The following is a 16,987-nucleotide window of genomic DNA, read 5'->3' as shown; positions in this document are numbered from 1 at the left end:
AAGCTGCATGCATGAAGAGAAGGGTCTGGTATGGATTTTTGGGGAACTTTAAAATTTTTTATTGATTTCTGCACAGAGAGTCTCCCTTAAAAGTCATAGTAGACCTGAAGGGCCTGATATGGATTAGGGGAGAACCTTTTCTCACTAACAGAATAAAGCAGCCATGAACTGTCATTTTGCTGACAGTTAAAAGTTAAAAATACTTTATTTCTTCGTAAATGTCAGTTTTGCTGTAGTAGGTTTTATACATGGCACAGATGTACTACTTCACGTTAAAGGAATTTATATTTTTAAACTTTCACTTTAAGCAATGCTAAAATTGCTGCTCCCTGCCAAACAGAGTATTTACAAATTCTTTTTGCTATAGTATATGTCCCCTTCAATAGGGTTCGAATTAGACACCCAATCGTTAATATTCACAGAACCTGCCCCGAATGGAAACCAGGCGCCTTTGGCTCATTACTAGCGTCTACCGTCAAGACAATTGTCACATGGGTGTTGATTTACTAACATTGGAGAGTGCAAAATCTGGTGCAACTCTGCATAGAAACCAATCAGGTTCCAGGATTATTTGTCAAAGCTTAATTGAACAAGGTGAAGTTAAAAGCTGATTGGCTGCCATGCACAGCTGCACCAGATTGTGTACTGTCCAGTTTTAGTAAATCAACCCGATGGTCTCTTCTAAAGTTTGGTCATATTTCTTATTTGCCTACCTTTACAAGAAACAAACAAAAAGTGCCTCAGCATCAGACACCTGGCCCCACCACTAACCATTCATTAATTCATTACCACGATAAACAAAGTAACTTTAATAAAGATATTTATTTTTTCTCATACAACGAATTGTCGCATGAATCCTATGTACAAGTATTATATGCATATACATTTTTTTTTTCTTTAGAAATTAAAAGTTACAATAAAAAGGAGGTCACAGATAAAGAAACCTAAAGTCATGAGGTAAGAAAATGGTGGATTTGTCCAAGAAATTATATCAAAAGACAGCAAAGAAAACCTGTCAAAGAAAGAAACACATAAAAATAAAATACAAATACTGAGACAATAGGCATTTAAAGTGTAAATCGAGTTTTAAAGAAAAAAACCTTCTGATGTTTCCTTTAACAAGGAGTTCCCCCTTCCAAAGCTTCCTCATTAAACAGCAGCAGGAAGCTGACACTTGCAGGTCTGACATCCATCACTGCCTGAAATAATACAATCCTAGAAAATCAGAACTGAGAAGCAATGCGATGAATGAAAAATGGAATTACACATTTCAGTCCTAGTAAGACCCAGATGCGGAGTTCAAAATGTTGTAGGGATCAAAAGCAAGTATCCACTGCCTCAAAACAAAACAAAAAAAAGTAGAATCTTTTTTTTTAAAGTGTATCCTTCCATTGACAGTCAGACAAAATGCAAACTGTATAGATACTCCTGAGGTCAGCAAGCCACATGGCATGAGGGGTATCATAGGGTATTATGTGCTTCAAAGTTGTATTATTGCTTGCCATTTCAGAAAATGTAAAGGGCGCTTACAAATCTACGCAAATGACCCTTTTTTACTGAACATTACTTACAAATGAGCTCTAGGCTAACAGCTGTATACCCATTTAAACTGACAAAGGGGTGTCATTCTCCTCAGGAAGTCTTGTTATTCACACATCTCTCATTGGATTTCACTTCATAGCTTCTTGCTCACGACACAAAGAACTCGATGACAATTCACAAACCAATTGTTTCTGCTAGCACTCAATCAATAGGTTAGAGATGGGATAAGGGTGCAAGAAGCTGGAAACCTGAAACCAAATATAGGGTACTACCTTGCTGGCTTGTGCAGTAGTGGGTGAATTACAAGACTAGCTGAACAGCATCACAAATCCTTTGACAGGTAAGAATTAAATGAATATATTACAACTGAGTGTTTAACAGGCACACTTGAAATAAGGCAATCCAAATGTGCTGTATGTCACAGGATCCACTACACAAATACCCTCAGCTTGGAAGATCTTTCTGTGCCATAAATGTCTGGCTAGCACACAGGCAAAATTTAGGCAATGGTATAGGCATGCCATGCTAAATTAGAGACCTTTATTATGGCACATCATGGTTTTAAGCACACCTGAAATCATGTCAAAACTACCAACCCACCTTAGACGCCCATGTAATAAAAAGCTGTTCATCAAAATCCTGAGCCACATATTATTTGAAGTGGAGCAGTGAAGAAGCTACTGCTTCTACATTAGCAAGACAATGGTTGCAAAACTAGCATTCAGCCAGATCGGTACAGAAGAGTGTTGCAATCCAAGGCTTCTCACACAAGCAATTGGACTCCAAAAATATTCACTCCAAGATGATGGATTCAGTTTACTTCCGTTTAAGCACTGCAAGTTCCACAGAGCTGGGTGCATTATGGATTTAAAAGTTACCTTCGTGCAAAAACACAGACGGTTATAACAAAAATTGCAGATGGTCATTTATCATTTTCACCAAAAATGGAATTACAGTCTATTTTTTTTTTTTTTAAATAAATGATTGATAAGAGTATTGGAAAATATAGATCCTAGTGATAGTAAGTCACTTAAAGGGGCAAGTGCTGAAGCTACGTGACAAGAACTGTGCCAGATTTTCAATGCCAATAAGATCATTTTGGAAACAACTCAAAAAGGTATAAATGTATAACCCCCACAGTCATGAAAAAAAAAAAAAAAATTCTGTCATTTCACACTGAAGGCCTATGACAGCGCAGCAGATCCAAAATAAGTAAACGAACCTGTATTTTATAATAAACATAAGTCCTACCTAAGAGTAGGCAACATACTATGCCTGTTACTACTGATAGTAGAATTTCTATGTTACTCTTCGATTTAGTTGCACCTTGTTATAGAAACCCAACTTGATCCAACTTTAAGCCCTGCAAACTGCTATTGCACTCAGCAATATGAGATCAGTAAGACAGAGGCCAATAAGATCACTCATTTGATAATGAAATGGCAATTTGTGGAGATCAGTCAGGTAACAGTAGCAAAGTGAAACCAAATCAAAGGGAAGCACAGAAGCACGCTTTCTGGCTAATAAAGGTTATACCAGGCATTCCATGTTGGCTTGTAGGCAGTATGCTTACGTCTAAATGGTAGATGAACCTCACATTGAGGCAGCAAGAAATTTGATGACATGTATGAAGCTGCTCAAGCAAGCAACCCAGATAGGCCACCAGAAAATACTATCAATATCCAGGTGCTTTGAACAAGAAGGGTACCTATAAAAGAAAAAAAAAATCCATTGTTTTGTCACGGTTGTGTCACAGGCCACAAGAACTAGCATTGTGCAAAGCTTAACTAGGTGCAATTTAATTCAATAGGCCCTCCCCAGCACAATATACCCTCCACATACACACCACCTAAAACACTATCGCAAAAAGTTCAGGAGTCGGTTCAGTCTGGGAACACAGCACATTAATGATCCCTCATATGTAAATGGGGTGGTACTGCTTGTGTGTCAGTTTCTTTCGGCAAGTCGGACACGAGGTGGCATTTTTAAGGGCATCGCGAAGGCACTGGCTGCAGAATATATGACCGCATTTGGTAGACACAATGAGACGTCCGCTTTGTATAATCTAGGAGAAAATAAGCACAGCATGAACAAAATGTTCCCATGTCATAAATAGAACATGAACCTGACATAATACAGAGCTCATTTCACTATAGACCAGATATCAACCCGAGATCTCCCTTACACTGGATGAGATGGGGAGTGACATTGGTTTTCATTTTTGGGTGGTGCCCAAAGAAGTAATTGGATTCATACACAATTTGTTTTTGCTCTAAAGAATCTAACATGAAAGCAAGGAATTTTATTAGTGTTGGTGGGTTTCAAACACTGGAAGAATAAAGGGCACGTTCTGTTACAGACAAAAGTTTAAAGTGGAACTTTACCCATAACTTGGAAAAAAAAAAAAAAAAAGTTTTGGTTTTTTTGAGCAAGGAACATACATTTCCATTAATAATTCTGCTACCAAAATTAGTGTGTGCTGTAAATTATCTGCAGCATTGTTCCTGTTTATTCTTGCCAGAGGCTGCCATTTAGCTGAAGCCTAGAGTCCGGAACAGCAGTAAACCTTTAGGCTGTCAGCAGATCGGACTCTACAAATTCAGCATCGTGCCAAAAAAAAAAAAAAAAAATAGAGAGCAACTGAGCATGTGCAGAGTGAGACAGTGTATGGCCAACACAGTGGCTAAATAGTTAGCACTTCTGCCTGGCAGTACTAGGTTCGTTGGTTCGAATCCCAGCCACGGCACATCCTGCCTGGAGTTTGTACTGCGTAAATCGATGCTCCTATACAAGTACCTGCGATAAATAAATTAGTGGATTTTAAACAGTATAGGCACTTATTTTTAATGTTTTGCATAGCTATATCTGCAAAATAGGCCAACATGAATGATCTAGCAGGACTTTATTTTCTGACTTAAGTTCCACTTTAAGTAAACAAAATCTAATTTTCAGTATAAATAGTAACATACCTCAGTCTACACAGTTTTTCAAATCATATTTTTTTTAATCTGTTGTTACAAAGTTTACTACCTGGACAGTCTCTCAGTAACAGCAGTTTGGGACCATTGGCACTATTGTGCTGTGGTAACACGAATGGCACTCCAACACGTCTTGCTGACATACATGTGGTGAGGTGAGCAATCAAAAATTCTACATGCACCTTTTGTGTGTGTTGAGTAGCCCATTTAAATCAATAGGCTGCCTTAACCTCCCTGGCGGTATGATTATTTCAGATTTTTGGTGCTGAAAGCGGTACCATTATTTTGCATGGAAATATTTAGTTTTTTTATTGTAAGCTGTAATATTTAGGAATAACTCACTGAAATCTGTCCGAACAAGAGTCTATTAAACATCCCGGGTATGATAAAATTTGAAACACAAAATCATAAATTATAATTTAATAAATAATCATAAAAAATAATAATATAATAATATATTTAATTCAATAATATAATCAAACCAAAAACACTGAAATTTTAAATATAGCGCCAAGTTCGCACATCACTAAGCAAAGTTGCAAAATTGTTTTCAGTGTCTGATGACGAATTTCTCTACGAATCATTATCACTCAATTTTGCAAGTGATTCTGATTTACGATCGCTGTTCTCTAGCTGATCTAAACCTGCTTTTGACCTAAAGGGACGCTTTTTGGACGCCATGGACTTTTCTAAGTTTCCAGGCAGAAAGAACAGTCAAAATGCAGACAGGGCACAGGACAAAGCACTCGGGACAAAATGTATGTGAAATGGTTTGAAACAGCAATGTTTTACTATGTAAAATTCGTTTTGAAAAAAATGACATTTTTTTAAAATTTTCAAATTTCCCGCTGCCGGCGCCTGTACGTCCCGACGTCACAGGGACCGGAACACAAAAGCCGGATGCCGGCATCGGCCAGAGGAGATGGCCAGGGACGCTGCAGGGGGGACAGAGCGGGAGCGAAGGACAAGGTAAGCTCTGCAGGGACTCCCTATGCAGTGCCGCATGGTAAGCCCGAGTGTAGCTCGGGGTTACCGCTTCTGGTACTGACATTTTACCCCGAGCTACACTCGGGAATACCGTTATGGAGGTTAATGCAGTGTGTTTAAAAGGTGCATACACTAATGCAGTGCAATACTATGAATGATGTCAAAACACCAGGTCTGCTGTAAGGTTTCCTCCAGTTGGACATGGAGCAGTTTATCAATTATCCTTGCTTGAACCTTACACTTTAACTGTGCAACCGACATAAAAATTGCTCTTAATTACTTTTGTACCAAAACCCACAGTGTAAGACAAAATAGGCTGGAACACCTGCTCTAAATACAATCTTCCCTGCTGCCCAGTATCGTCTGGATGTGCACGAAGCTCTATTTTTTTCAGCCAAGCTTCTGACAGCATTCTCCATTTTCCACACTGTCCCTCTGGACATGCACCTGCTTTGTGCAGTTTAGTCGGTCGACTAGTTTGCATGCATGTGCCATTCTACTTGGCCTCGATCACTTCCCATGTCACCCATGGGGCAGGACATCTGCTCACGTCATCATAAAGCAATAAGATCCTACACAACAAGGCCTCTCTTAGTGACGTGACTACTACTAATGCCCAGATTATTAATGCCTGATGACAAATATCGCAAGAAACCCCCTTCCTAAACATCACTAAGAATCAGGCACCCAGTGGAACCCTTTTTCAAGCAGAAAAAAAAAAAAAAGCGGGATTTGTGGACACAAAAAAACTTACCTCTGAATACCCATCCATGCAAATAGGACAACTAACATTTCCTGCACTCGATCTGGAAAAAACAAATAAACAAGGCAATGTTAGACAAACATACTTAACTACAAATTTCTCATCATGGAATACAGTACAGAACACAGGGCCTGTATTCATAGATCATGGTTACATGCAAGCTACCTTTAGATTATTGGACACTAGTAAAAATCTTGCTAGGGCCTCCCCTAATGCATGCTCATATAACCTCACCCACTCCATGAGACTCCAGTTTTTATGCAAGCAATGCAAGGAGTGACCACAGACAGCTGGGATGGGCCTGTGTCCTGTACTATGCTCTACGATAAAGAATTTCCGATTAAAATAGGAATTTTGATTTACCTGTACAGTACAGGCCACAGTGAATGACCCAAAAGTGATAAACCGAGGGGGGAGGGTACCAACATAGCAAACTGCCAATAGGCCTAAAAAAACGGGTTAAAACAGACTGTCAAACTATAACTATTCTTTAAAATGCCCCCTCATTCTACCTGCCTTACGTAAAAAAAAAAACCCCAAAAACTGTAAACTGTATACCTTTTTTCAGTCTGCTCTGGTCTGGTCACATGATCCCAAAGCTCCGACTCACCTCTGTCAGGGAACACTAGAGAACAGCTTGGAATTCATGACGCGGTGACGTCAGCTAGAGGCTCCCATAGCTCAGCCATTGTCAACGTTCTCTCCTCTCCCTTGTAGCCAGTCACTCACTGAGTAAGGGGAAGGAAAAGCTGTGGGACCATGTGACTGGACAAAAAGTAACTATACAGATCTTTTTTACACAGAATAGGCAGCAAGGTAGTAAAATGGGGTAGGGGACATTTCTATGAAGCCTTGGTAGTAGCCACAGGAATAGAGGACTTTCCTTGTGGGGTAAAAGCACTATTTCTCCAGTGACCTTCTTGATGAATTCATCGAGGGATTCCCGAAATAGGCCTTCACAGTCAAGAGGAAAGTGTATAAGGGCCCCTTATAAGCAGGTTCAGCAGACCAAGTATATGCAGATGTACAAAAGTATGTGACTAACCACTTGCCCTCCTGAGGATTTGCCCTCCTGGGGATTTACCCCCCTTCCTGACCAGGCCATTTTTTGCGATACAGCGCTGCTTTATTTTAACTGACAATTGCGCGGTCATGTACCCAAATTAAATTTACTTCTTCCCCCCACCACAAAAAGAGCTTTCTTTTGGTGGTATTTGATCACCGGTGCATTTTTACTTTTTTGCACAAAAAAAAAAAAAAAAAAAAAGACAATTTTGAGGGAAAAAAAAATTATATTTTTTACTTTTTGCTATTAAATTAATTAAAAAAAAATAAAATAATTTCATTATAAATTTAGGCCAAAATGTATTCTGTTATATGTCTGTGCTACAAAAAAATCCCAATATATGTAAATTAACTGGTTTACGTGAAAGTTAGAGCATTTACAAATGGCTGTACATATACACTAGAATTTTTTTTTTCTTCTAATAGTAATGGTGGCGATCAGCGATTTATAGTGGGACTGTAGAGAGCATTCTGACACTGGGGGGGAGGGACTGACTTGGTGTCATGGATATCCCCAGTGACACCAATACAGCGATCAGTGCTAATAAAAAGCATCAACACTTTACCTATGGCACTGGGCAGGAAGGGGATAACATGGGGTGCGATCACAGGGTTAACTGTGTGCTCTATGCAGTTTTACTGTGTGCTCCACTGTAAGCACACTGCTTTGTATGGCTCTGCTATGCAGAGCCATACAAAGCAGTGTGCAGGAGCTGACAGGGAAGAGATCTGTATTGTTTACATACAGGTCTCTCCCCCATCAGAAATCCTCAGAGATCCCTGGGGAATCACCGGCCGGGACCCGGTGATTGACAGCCTACCCAGAACTGCAATATCACGTATATATACACGTGATTTTGTGCAACCGTGCCACCCTGTAACAGTATTTCTGCTCTAGGGCAGAATGAAAGTGGTTAAAGAGATAAGAGACACACATTCTAGAAACCTGCTGCATTACATTCTCTACATCTGCATTCATTCTAATGTAGACCATACATGGGTCGAATTCCGAACAAATTTTCTTTAGAAAAAATCAGAAATTGTGTGTTTTGTAAATCAGATGATGCCACCATTGATTTAGAAATTAATCCAACCAAGCATTCAATTTTGCCTCATGTTGCTACAGAAAAAAATGTATGTCTATGTATGTGTTGGGTAGACTGAGAATTGATATATCTATTGGAGTTCCATCGGTAACGTGGTCTGCACAAGAAGCAAACAATCTACTTGTCAAAATTCAGAATTATTTTGGGTGGAAATTGTCACTAAACAGCGCCTAAAGTATAATTCCAGGATGCCACCAAAATGTTTTAAAATATTGTCCCCTCTCCCTCATAACACCTTTGCTGACTAATCTGTGTAAGAAAGACGTACACACTTGCCTATTTTCAGCATGCTCACGTCACATGATCTCCTAAGTTAGCCAGCAGCAGCTGCAGGGCAGATGATAGAGCACTCAACTCAATGCAAGTCCCACCTGAAAATGCAAAAAATTGTGCAGAAACCTTTTCCTAAAATCGGTGTGGCACTGCAAAGTGAGTCCCACCAATTTGAATGGTTCCATTGCCAACAATATGGTGCGACTTGTCAAAATCGCATGACAAGTCACAAAGTCTTTTAAATTCTTAAATTGTAACATATATATATATATATATATAAATATATTACATCTTCTGTCTGTAAATATTCATACTGCACCCTTTTAACCTTTTGGTAATAAATCTTACTTTTTGTAAGTGTTGAATTGTTTCTACAGCTCCTAATTGCAATTTACGAATCCCTGCCTCTAAAAAGAAAGCTACTATGAGTGTTTAACCCTCTGTATAACCGGTCTGTAGAGATAGCGGTATACAGTCGATTAACCAATCATCCTAGTGTATTGCTGAGTTTCCGCTTTCTCTGTATAAAAAGGAGGTGGTGGCAGTGTGAAGGGTTAATTGCGTAATTAACCCGACCCAGTAACAAGCACATTCAAGCTGCCGGTACATCAATCCGTGGTCCATTAGCTGGAAAATCGTTGTGCAGGGTGCAGCTGGGTGTGGCATTGTTACGCACGTGACAGCGCGGTTTTAGATTGGCTAGTCCTTCGGTTACGAGTTTGGTGAGAAGGGCTGGGGTCTGACGCCGCGACCGTCACAATGCCGACTTAGGAAGTCCGCTAAGGAATTCTGCACCCCCTTCAAATGGATGGCAGATATTGAACACAAGTTTCGCTCGACCCAAGACAGTATGATGTCCGTGGTCGCTGTGAGAGGAGGACTTCTTGTACCTCCATTTGTTAATGTATGCCACCGTAGTCATATTGTCCGAACGGATCTGCAGATGTCGGTCTATAAGATCTGCTTGAAAGGCATCCAGCGCTCACTGGACTGCTAGGAGCTCCCTCTGCTTCGAGGATCTCCAAGCTTCCTCCAAGGACCACAACCCCTGGGTTGCTCCCCATCCAAAGCTACTGGCCCTGGTCGTGATAACCGGATATGGTGTGGTCCACTTAAGACCCTTGGCTAGATTGTATTGTCTTTGCCATCACCAAAAGGGATCTCTTGATTCTGGATGGAAGTAGGACTAGAAGCTCCAGTGCAGACCTGTCCCCGTTCCAAACCCGCAGGAGAAAATAATGCAATGGGAGCTGGTAGAACCTCGCCCAGGGGACAGCTGGGAAGAATGTCATGAGACCTACTGCCCTCATATCCCTTAATGGACAAACTGATCTGCAGCTCCACCAGCACCGTATCTATTTTGAGAATCTTCTCCCGTGGAAGGAAGATCTTTCTTTCTACCGAGGAAATCTCATACCCAAGATAGGTGACTCTCTGGGAGGGAGCTAAAACAAGACGTCTCTTTTATGAGCCACCCCATACTCTGAAGGAAGTCCTGGGCAATCCGCAGATCATCTGTCAACTGTTGAGGGACCAGGCCATGAAGAGGAGATCGTCCAGATAGGGAATGATCGTAATACACCTCAATCTTAGGGGTGCCAAGGCATCCGCAAGCACCTTTGTAAAAATTCTTGGTGCTGAGGCCAGACCAAAAGGCAGGGCCCAACACTGCCAGTGGTGAATCTCTGTAGCAATCCTTACCATTATCCTTAGGTATTTCTGACACACAAGCTGTATGGGGATGTGAAGATACGCATCCCTCAGATCTAGAGTAGCAATGAAACAATCTGAGTAAAGGATGTTTCTTACAGAGAAGATTGATTCCATCCTGAAGTATTTGTATCTTAAAGACTGATTGCAAGGGCACAGGTTTAAGAAAAGGCGAAAATTGGCAGAGGGCTTTTTTGCCATGAAAACATGGGAATAAGATTCCAACCCCTCCTTGTTCCAGGGAACCTGAGTAAGGACCCACTGATCCACCAGATCTCCAATCAGACCACATAGAGCCTGCGCCTTCTCCTGAAATTTGGAAAGGTTGATTATCAGATACTTGGCGGGGGGGGGGGGGGGGGGGACTGGTGTTGAACGCCAACCTGTACTCCTTTGCTATCAAGTCCAGGGTGTACAGGTTCGATGAGATTGAAGCCCACTGAGGGAGAAAAGTCCCCACTCTTCCTCCCACTGAGACGCTTGAGTCATGGAGACTTGGCAGGGCCCTGAGGAGAACAAGATACCCCCCTTACCCTTGTTCTTGTGCCTTGTCCATTGCTTCTTGGGCTGCACATCCCTGCTTTGCTCGACCTGCATTTTCTGACGAAAAACCCTCTCGGAGTAAGATCTCTTCTTACGCTCTGGAAATGCCCTGTTTATAGGCTATACCCGCCAAGGCCTCATTGTGACCTGGACCGAAAAGGTTATCGCCTGAAAAGGGTAAGGCACAAAGGCGTAGTTTGGACTGAGTCCCCTGCCCAGGTCTACAACCATAATTGCCCTTCTAGCTGAATTCACCAGGGCAGATGTTCTTGCGGCTAGTTTGACTGATTCGGCCAAGACATCAGCGAGAAAACCTACCGTTCTTAACAGCAAAGAAAAGGACTTTAGTATTTGCTGTCTGGAGGTCCCTGCCGAAAGATGCATTTGTACCTGGGTAAGCCAGCATTCCATATTTCTGGCGACACAGGTGGCCAATAAAGCCGGTTTGATGCGGTTAAGAGGTAGAATCCCAGGCCCTTCGAAGCAAAATCTCTCCTCTCTTATCCATAGAATCTCTTATAGCCCCCATATCTTCAAATGCTAGGTCCTTTTTCTTAGAGACTTTAGAAAAGGGGGCATCCAACTTTGGAACCTTAAAAATAGGAAGTGAAGCGCTGCACTTCCTATTTTTACAATTCTATGAAGGTTTATTTTGATTACCTTTAATGCCACAGTTGCTATTTCAGAGCGCTCACTTTGCCATATTATAACTTTGGAACCTTGTTCCATGGCTGGGATCAGTTTTCCTCAAAACAGAAATCTCCTTTTAAGACTACCAGAGAAAAAAGGGCTTTCTTTCGGGGTTCTCCCATTTCAGCTTAATGGTATCAACCAGGGAATTATGGACCGGAAAGACCCTAGCCTTTTTAACATGCAAACCTGATACATGATGTCATGCTTACACAGACATATGTCCTCCTCAATCTCGAAGGTTTCATAGATAGCCTTAAGGAGGTCATCTACCTCATAAAGGGCCAACTTGTACCTGGAACCCCTGGAGGAGCCACCTTCTCCGTCATCCTCCTCTTAGCCAGACCCTGCTTGGGAAGAGGCAAGGGACCTAGGATCCTCCTCCGGGTCCTCCAGCTTAAAGTCTCTGATACCGCAGTACCCGCAGACTGGGTCCAAGACCCTAGCGGCGTCTGCATTCTATCTAGCAAGGATCTAAATTAAATGTAGTCGTCATGTCATACTTAATGGAGAACCTTATGGCAGGCTGTAAATGACTCATCCTAAACCAAACTATCCGCACAATTGCGGTATAAGGGCTTTTCCCAAACTGAACCCAATTTTGCCACACAAACTGCACACTTCCTTTTGGGGGCCTGATTCTATGTCTTGTCCTGGACTTAAACCTACAATAAGCAGAAACACAATACAGGAGACAATTAGCCCAGGCTCCCTATCCCACACACCACTGTGCTGGGGGAGAAACCAAAAGTGTGCCCCACCAACACCTGGATTCAGACTGGGAAGAAGATCACCTCCAGAAGTCAGCAAGAGGGAACCAGCAAATCCCCAAGCCTACCTGAGAGGAGCCAATGCCTGAGGAACCAGGGTGCGCCTGCTGGGGGGCAGCATCCTCCATCATGTTCCTATGGTGTGGTAGCCACAGCCTCTAATTGGTCTCTTCACCCTGCACCAGCCGCCCGAGCACTGCTGCCTGTGCCATCCACGGAGATCGGGATGGTTTAACCAGCTTGAAACGCACAGCTCTGCCCCCTAGAAGTTGCAGCCGCCTGCCCGGCAGTAAGAACAACGGATTCTGCCAGTCCCTACTGGCGGTGACGCTGGACATCTCAGCGGTCTTTCCCTCTGAGGACTGGAAGGCAACAGTAGGGCAGTCCCACTCCTCTCTGAGATGGAGGGATCGCGCTGGGCAAGCAGGAGGTACATACCTAGATAGGAGCCTACCAGCACCACACTTGAGACTAGGGCTCCTACACAGGTTCCAAAAAGTGCAACCTGTCCTTCCGGAGGAAACACAAATACTGAAGAAGACCTGGAGGTCCACCTTTTAAGGTTCTGGGCTTATGCGTTTCCTGTCCCGGACGGAGGAGCTCAACGTCTCAAGGGGCTGTCCTGGAAGACGTTTTTGAGAAAAAATTATTGGTTGTTATAGGCAAGAGAGGGGAATCAATCTTATTTCCCCACATACAGCAGTTAAATTGGTCCTTTGAATGGCTAAACGTTCCCAACCTGGATCTGTTGTATGAAGTAGTTAAGTCACTGGATCTACTGCCACTGAGATAAACGTCATTATTTCTTGAATCTTCATCGTCACTGCTTAATATACAGCTTGAAACCAGCGAGGACCCCCGGCCTGCATTTCCTCTTTGGCCTTGGTGCTCTGCATACAAGGAAAATTGCAGCATTAATTGATAGATTAATTTTTAGAACTCTTCCATTACAGCCCTGGCTAAATGATGCCTTCCATCGCTAGTGAGGGAAAAGGACCGAACCACACAGACATGTTAAAAGTCCCATCTCCACCCTTCCCCAGATTTTCAGTGCAACATTCTCAAAAATTACAAACTTACAAAGGCCAAAACGTTTTGTTCTGTCATTGAGAAGCTATGGATATCCTATTTTTGTATGCAAGGATACCTTTTTCACTTCTTCCTCTATAGCAGCCCTGAGACAAACTGATCAGCCCTAACTTTATGACCTACTAATATTAAGTAGGTCTCCCTTTTGCCACCAAAACAACCCTGACCAATTAAGGCATGGGTGCCACTAGAGCTCTGAAGGTATGCTGTGTTATCTGGTACCAAGCCATCTGTATCAGATCCTTTAAGTCCTGTAAGTTGGGAGATGGGGCCTCCATGGATCAGACTTGCTTTTCCAAAATATCCCACAGATGCTCAATTGAATTGAGATCTGGAGAATTTTGGAGCCCAAGTCAACACCTCAAAGACCGTGTTGTGTTCCTCAAACAACTATTTTTGGCAGTGTGGCAGGGTCCTGCTGAAAGAGGCCACTGCCATCAGTTTCCATGAAGGAGGTTACTTGGTCAGCAACAATGTTTAAGTAAGTGGTATGTGTAAAGGAACATTGGCATGAATAGCAGGACCCAAGGTTTCCTAGCAGAAAATTGCTAAAAGCATCACACTGCCTCTGCAAGCTTGCCTCCTTGATTGCATCCTGGTGCAATCTCTTTCAGGCAACACCCCCCAACCTTCCACATGATCACATAATGTATAGAAAAATGTGATTCATCGAACCAGCCCACCTCTGTGATCCAGGTCTGGATGCTCACAAGCCATTATAGGCATTTTGGTTGAGGACATGGGTCAGCATGGGCACCTTGAAAAGTTTGCAGCTACGCTGCCCCATATACAACCAGCTGTGATGCCCATTTTTTCTGCTTTGAACACATCAGTATCAGGGAAGACATGTTTTCGAGGTGCCTAATATATCCTACTGACTTTCAGATGCCATTGTAACCTGGTAATCAAGATTATTCACTTAACCCATTAGTGGTAATACAGTTATAGCTGATTAGTGTACATTTTCCTTAGTATTGGCTCAACTGCAGAAGGTTCCTCATTTTATCCCTACAGAATATGTAGCTCCCTGGCAGTGGGGAGTAAATCCACACCGCATTTCAGGTCTATGCAGGGGCCTACTTGACAGGAGGGGGAATGAGGGAACCCATACAGGTACTATTTAAATTTTAATTTAACCACTAGCCTACAAGGCACTTATACCCCCTTCCTGCCCAGGCCAATTTGCAGCGCTGTCACACTTTGAATGACAATTGCGCGGTCATGCAACACTGTACCCATATGACATTATCATTTTTTTTGTGACAGATAGAGCTTTATTTTGGTGGTATTAAATCACCTCTGGGACTTTTATTATTTCTTAAACAAACCAAAAACCACTGAAAATTAAAAAAAAAAAAAAAAAAAAAAAAAAAAAAGTTTTAGTTTTTCGTTATAAAATTTTGTAAACAAGTGATTTTTCTCCTTCACTGATGTGTGCTAATGAGGCTGCAGTGTTGGACCCTGATAGGTGGCACTGATGAGGAGGCACTGGTAGGTGGCACTGATGCGCATTGACAGGCATCACTGATGGGCACTGAAAGGCAGCACTGATATGGCACTGATAGGCGGCACTGACTGGCACTGATAGGCGGCACTGACTGGCACTGATGGGTGACACTGAAAGGCAGCTCAGATGGGCACTTATGTGGCATTGATGTGCACTGGTAGGCACGGATATGTGGCATTGATGGGCACTGGCAGGTGGCATGGATGAGCACTGATGGACACTGACAGGTGGCACTGCTGGGGCTACACTGATCATCAGTGTACACGTCCCCTCCGAGGAATGCCGTTTACCGGCTCTCCTCTCGAGCTGTCAGCATGACAGCTCGTGAGGAGAGAAATGTCGATAATCGGCATTTCCCTGTTTACATGTGATCAGCTGTGATTGGACACAGCTGATCACATGACCGAGCTGACATCTTCGGCTCTTTCCGTGGATCGGTGATCCGCTGTGTCCGAGGGACACAGTGCACAGATCACCTCGCTGCACGCTCCCGGAGTCGCACATGTACGGTGAGAATGGGAGGACGTCATATGACGTCCTCCCAGAACGAGAGAATAGCCTTGCACCCGTCACTGGACTATATGGCGGGTGGGAGGTGGTTAAAGTGTATGTTAAGTCCAAACTTTGCTTTTGAAAAAAAGAGTAGAGAAAGATTTAAAGTGAAACTCCACCCAAAAAGGGAAGTTCCGTTTTAGGGCCTCCTCCCCTGCTCCTCTTTGACATCTCAATTTATTGGGGGGAGGGGGCAGTGGGTACCTGGTTTTGACCGGTACCTGATTCCACTCTTCCCCCCCCCCCCCTCCCCGCAGTCCTCTGGGACATGTCACAGGTCCCAGAAGACTGCGGGACCATTCACAATGCACAGCGTGGCTCAGGCATGAGCAGTGGTCACCAGACTGAAGCTGCAAGCTTTCACAGCTGAGTGCCCAGAGTTAATATGCCAGTGTAGAGGACCAAAACACTGGTCTCCGGGATCTCTCGGGTGAGCACATTGCTGAATCCTGGTACAGGTAATGGCCTGACTCTTAAAATTAAAAGTCGGCAGCTACAAAAAAACTGCAGCTGCTGTCTTAAGAAAAAGAACTTGAGCTCCTCTAAGCTCCATTCACATAAGCACATCTCCAAAGTTATGCAATTTCCAGTGTGACTTTGATGCGACCTGTGGTGCAACTTAACATTCACTGGGCTAAAGTCATATCAAAAGTCGTACCAAAGAAGTGCAGGAACTACTTTCAAGTTGCTGCAACTTGAAGTCGCACAGATTTGAAGGTACTCATTGGGAAACATGGGCTGTGACTTGTCATACTCTGGACCCCAAAATCGCATGGCAAGTCGCACAAGTGTTGAATGGATTCTTATCCCATTTGAGAGTTTTCCAGAAAAGAAAAAAAATCCCCCAACGGATACCTGAAAAGGTATCCCAATTGGAAAATGTCTGCGAAGTTACTGTTCCTTGTGACAACTGAATTTTGAATGTTCCATCTGTTCCTTACAAGACATAACACATAAGGGGCAAAAATACTTTAAAGCTAGGGCTTGGACGCAAGAAGCAGGACAACCAGCCACTGCAAACAGCCACCCACACTCCATTTACTGACAACACATTCTCCAGTATCAATACATTTTAACAAAATAAAAAGGGTAGTACAAACTAGTGAACACAATAGTACAATTCCAAACAGTTCATCGCCAATATAAAGAACACAGCTTCAAGTCACTGTAATCGTTTAAGTACAGATTCAAAAGGACATCGGGCACTTATAAATGAGAATGTGTTGCTGGACTTGGCCATACACATAAAAGTTTGTCAGTGAAATCTAGCCAGCTCCTCATCCATGCTGTATTTGTCAGTTTTGTTGGTGGAATAGTGTATTCTGTAAATACAGTCAACATTCCTGGGTCTATACATGCAGGATCACGTTTAGTGTGTATTCTGCAGTTTAAAGTCTATTCATACCGTAAGA

The 16,987-nt window shown here is 42.8% G+C and overlaps 1 protein-coding gene across 1 annotated transcript in view; it reads right to left on the bottom strand.

Moving 5' to 3' along the window:
• Positions 1-803: 803 nt before the first annotated feature.
• Positions 804-16,987, bottom strand: part of RNF4 (ring finger protein 4) — a 34,252-nt gene continuing 18,068 nt past the window's right edge. Inside the window, exons 6-8 of the mRNA XM_089691532.1 lie at positions 13,167-13,317; positions 6,262-6,313; positions 804-3,607 (exon numbers count right to left, since the gene is read on the bottom strand). Of these exons, the coding sequence (XP_089547658.1) occupies positions 3,458-3,607; positions 6,262-6,313; positions 13,167-13,317 (353 nt within the window). The 3' untranslated portion in view covers positions 804-3,457. The remainder of the gene's footprint in view (positions 3,608-6,261; positions 6,314-13,166; positions 13,318-16,987) is intronic.

This window comes from Staurois parvus, unplaced genomic scaffold (assembly GCF_062004578.1).
Source record: "Staurois parvus isolate SC_StPar_1 unplaced genomic scaffold, SC_StPar_1.0 ptg000564l, whole genome shotgun sequence".
NCBI lineage: Eukaryota > Metazoa > Chordata > Amphibia > Anura > Ranidae > Staurois > Staurois parvus.
This window is presented reverse-complemented; position numbering and strand designations above follow the sequence as displayed.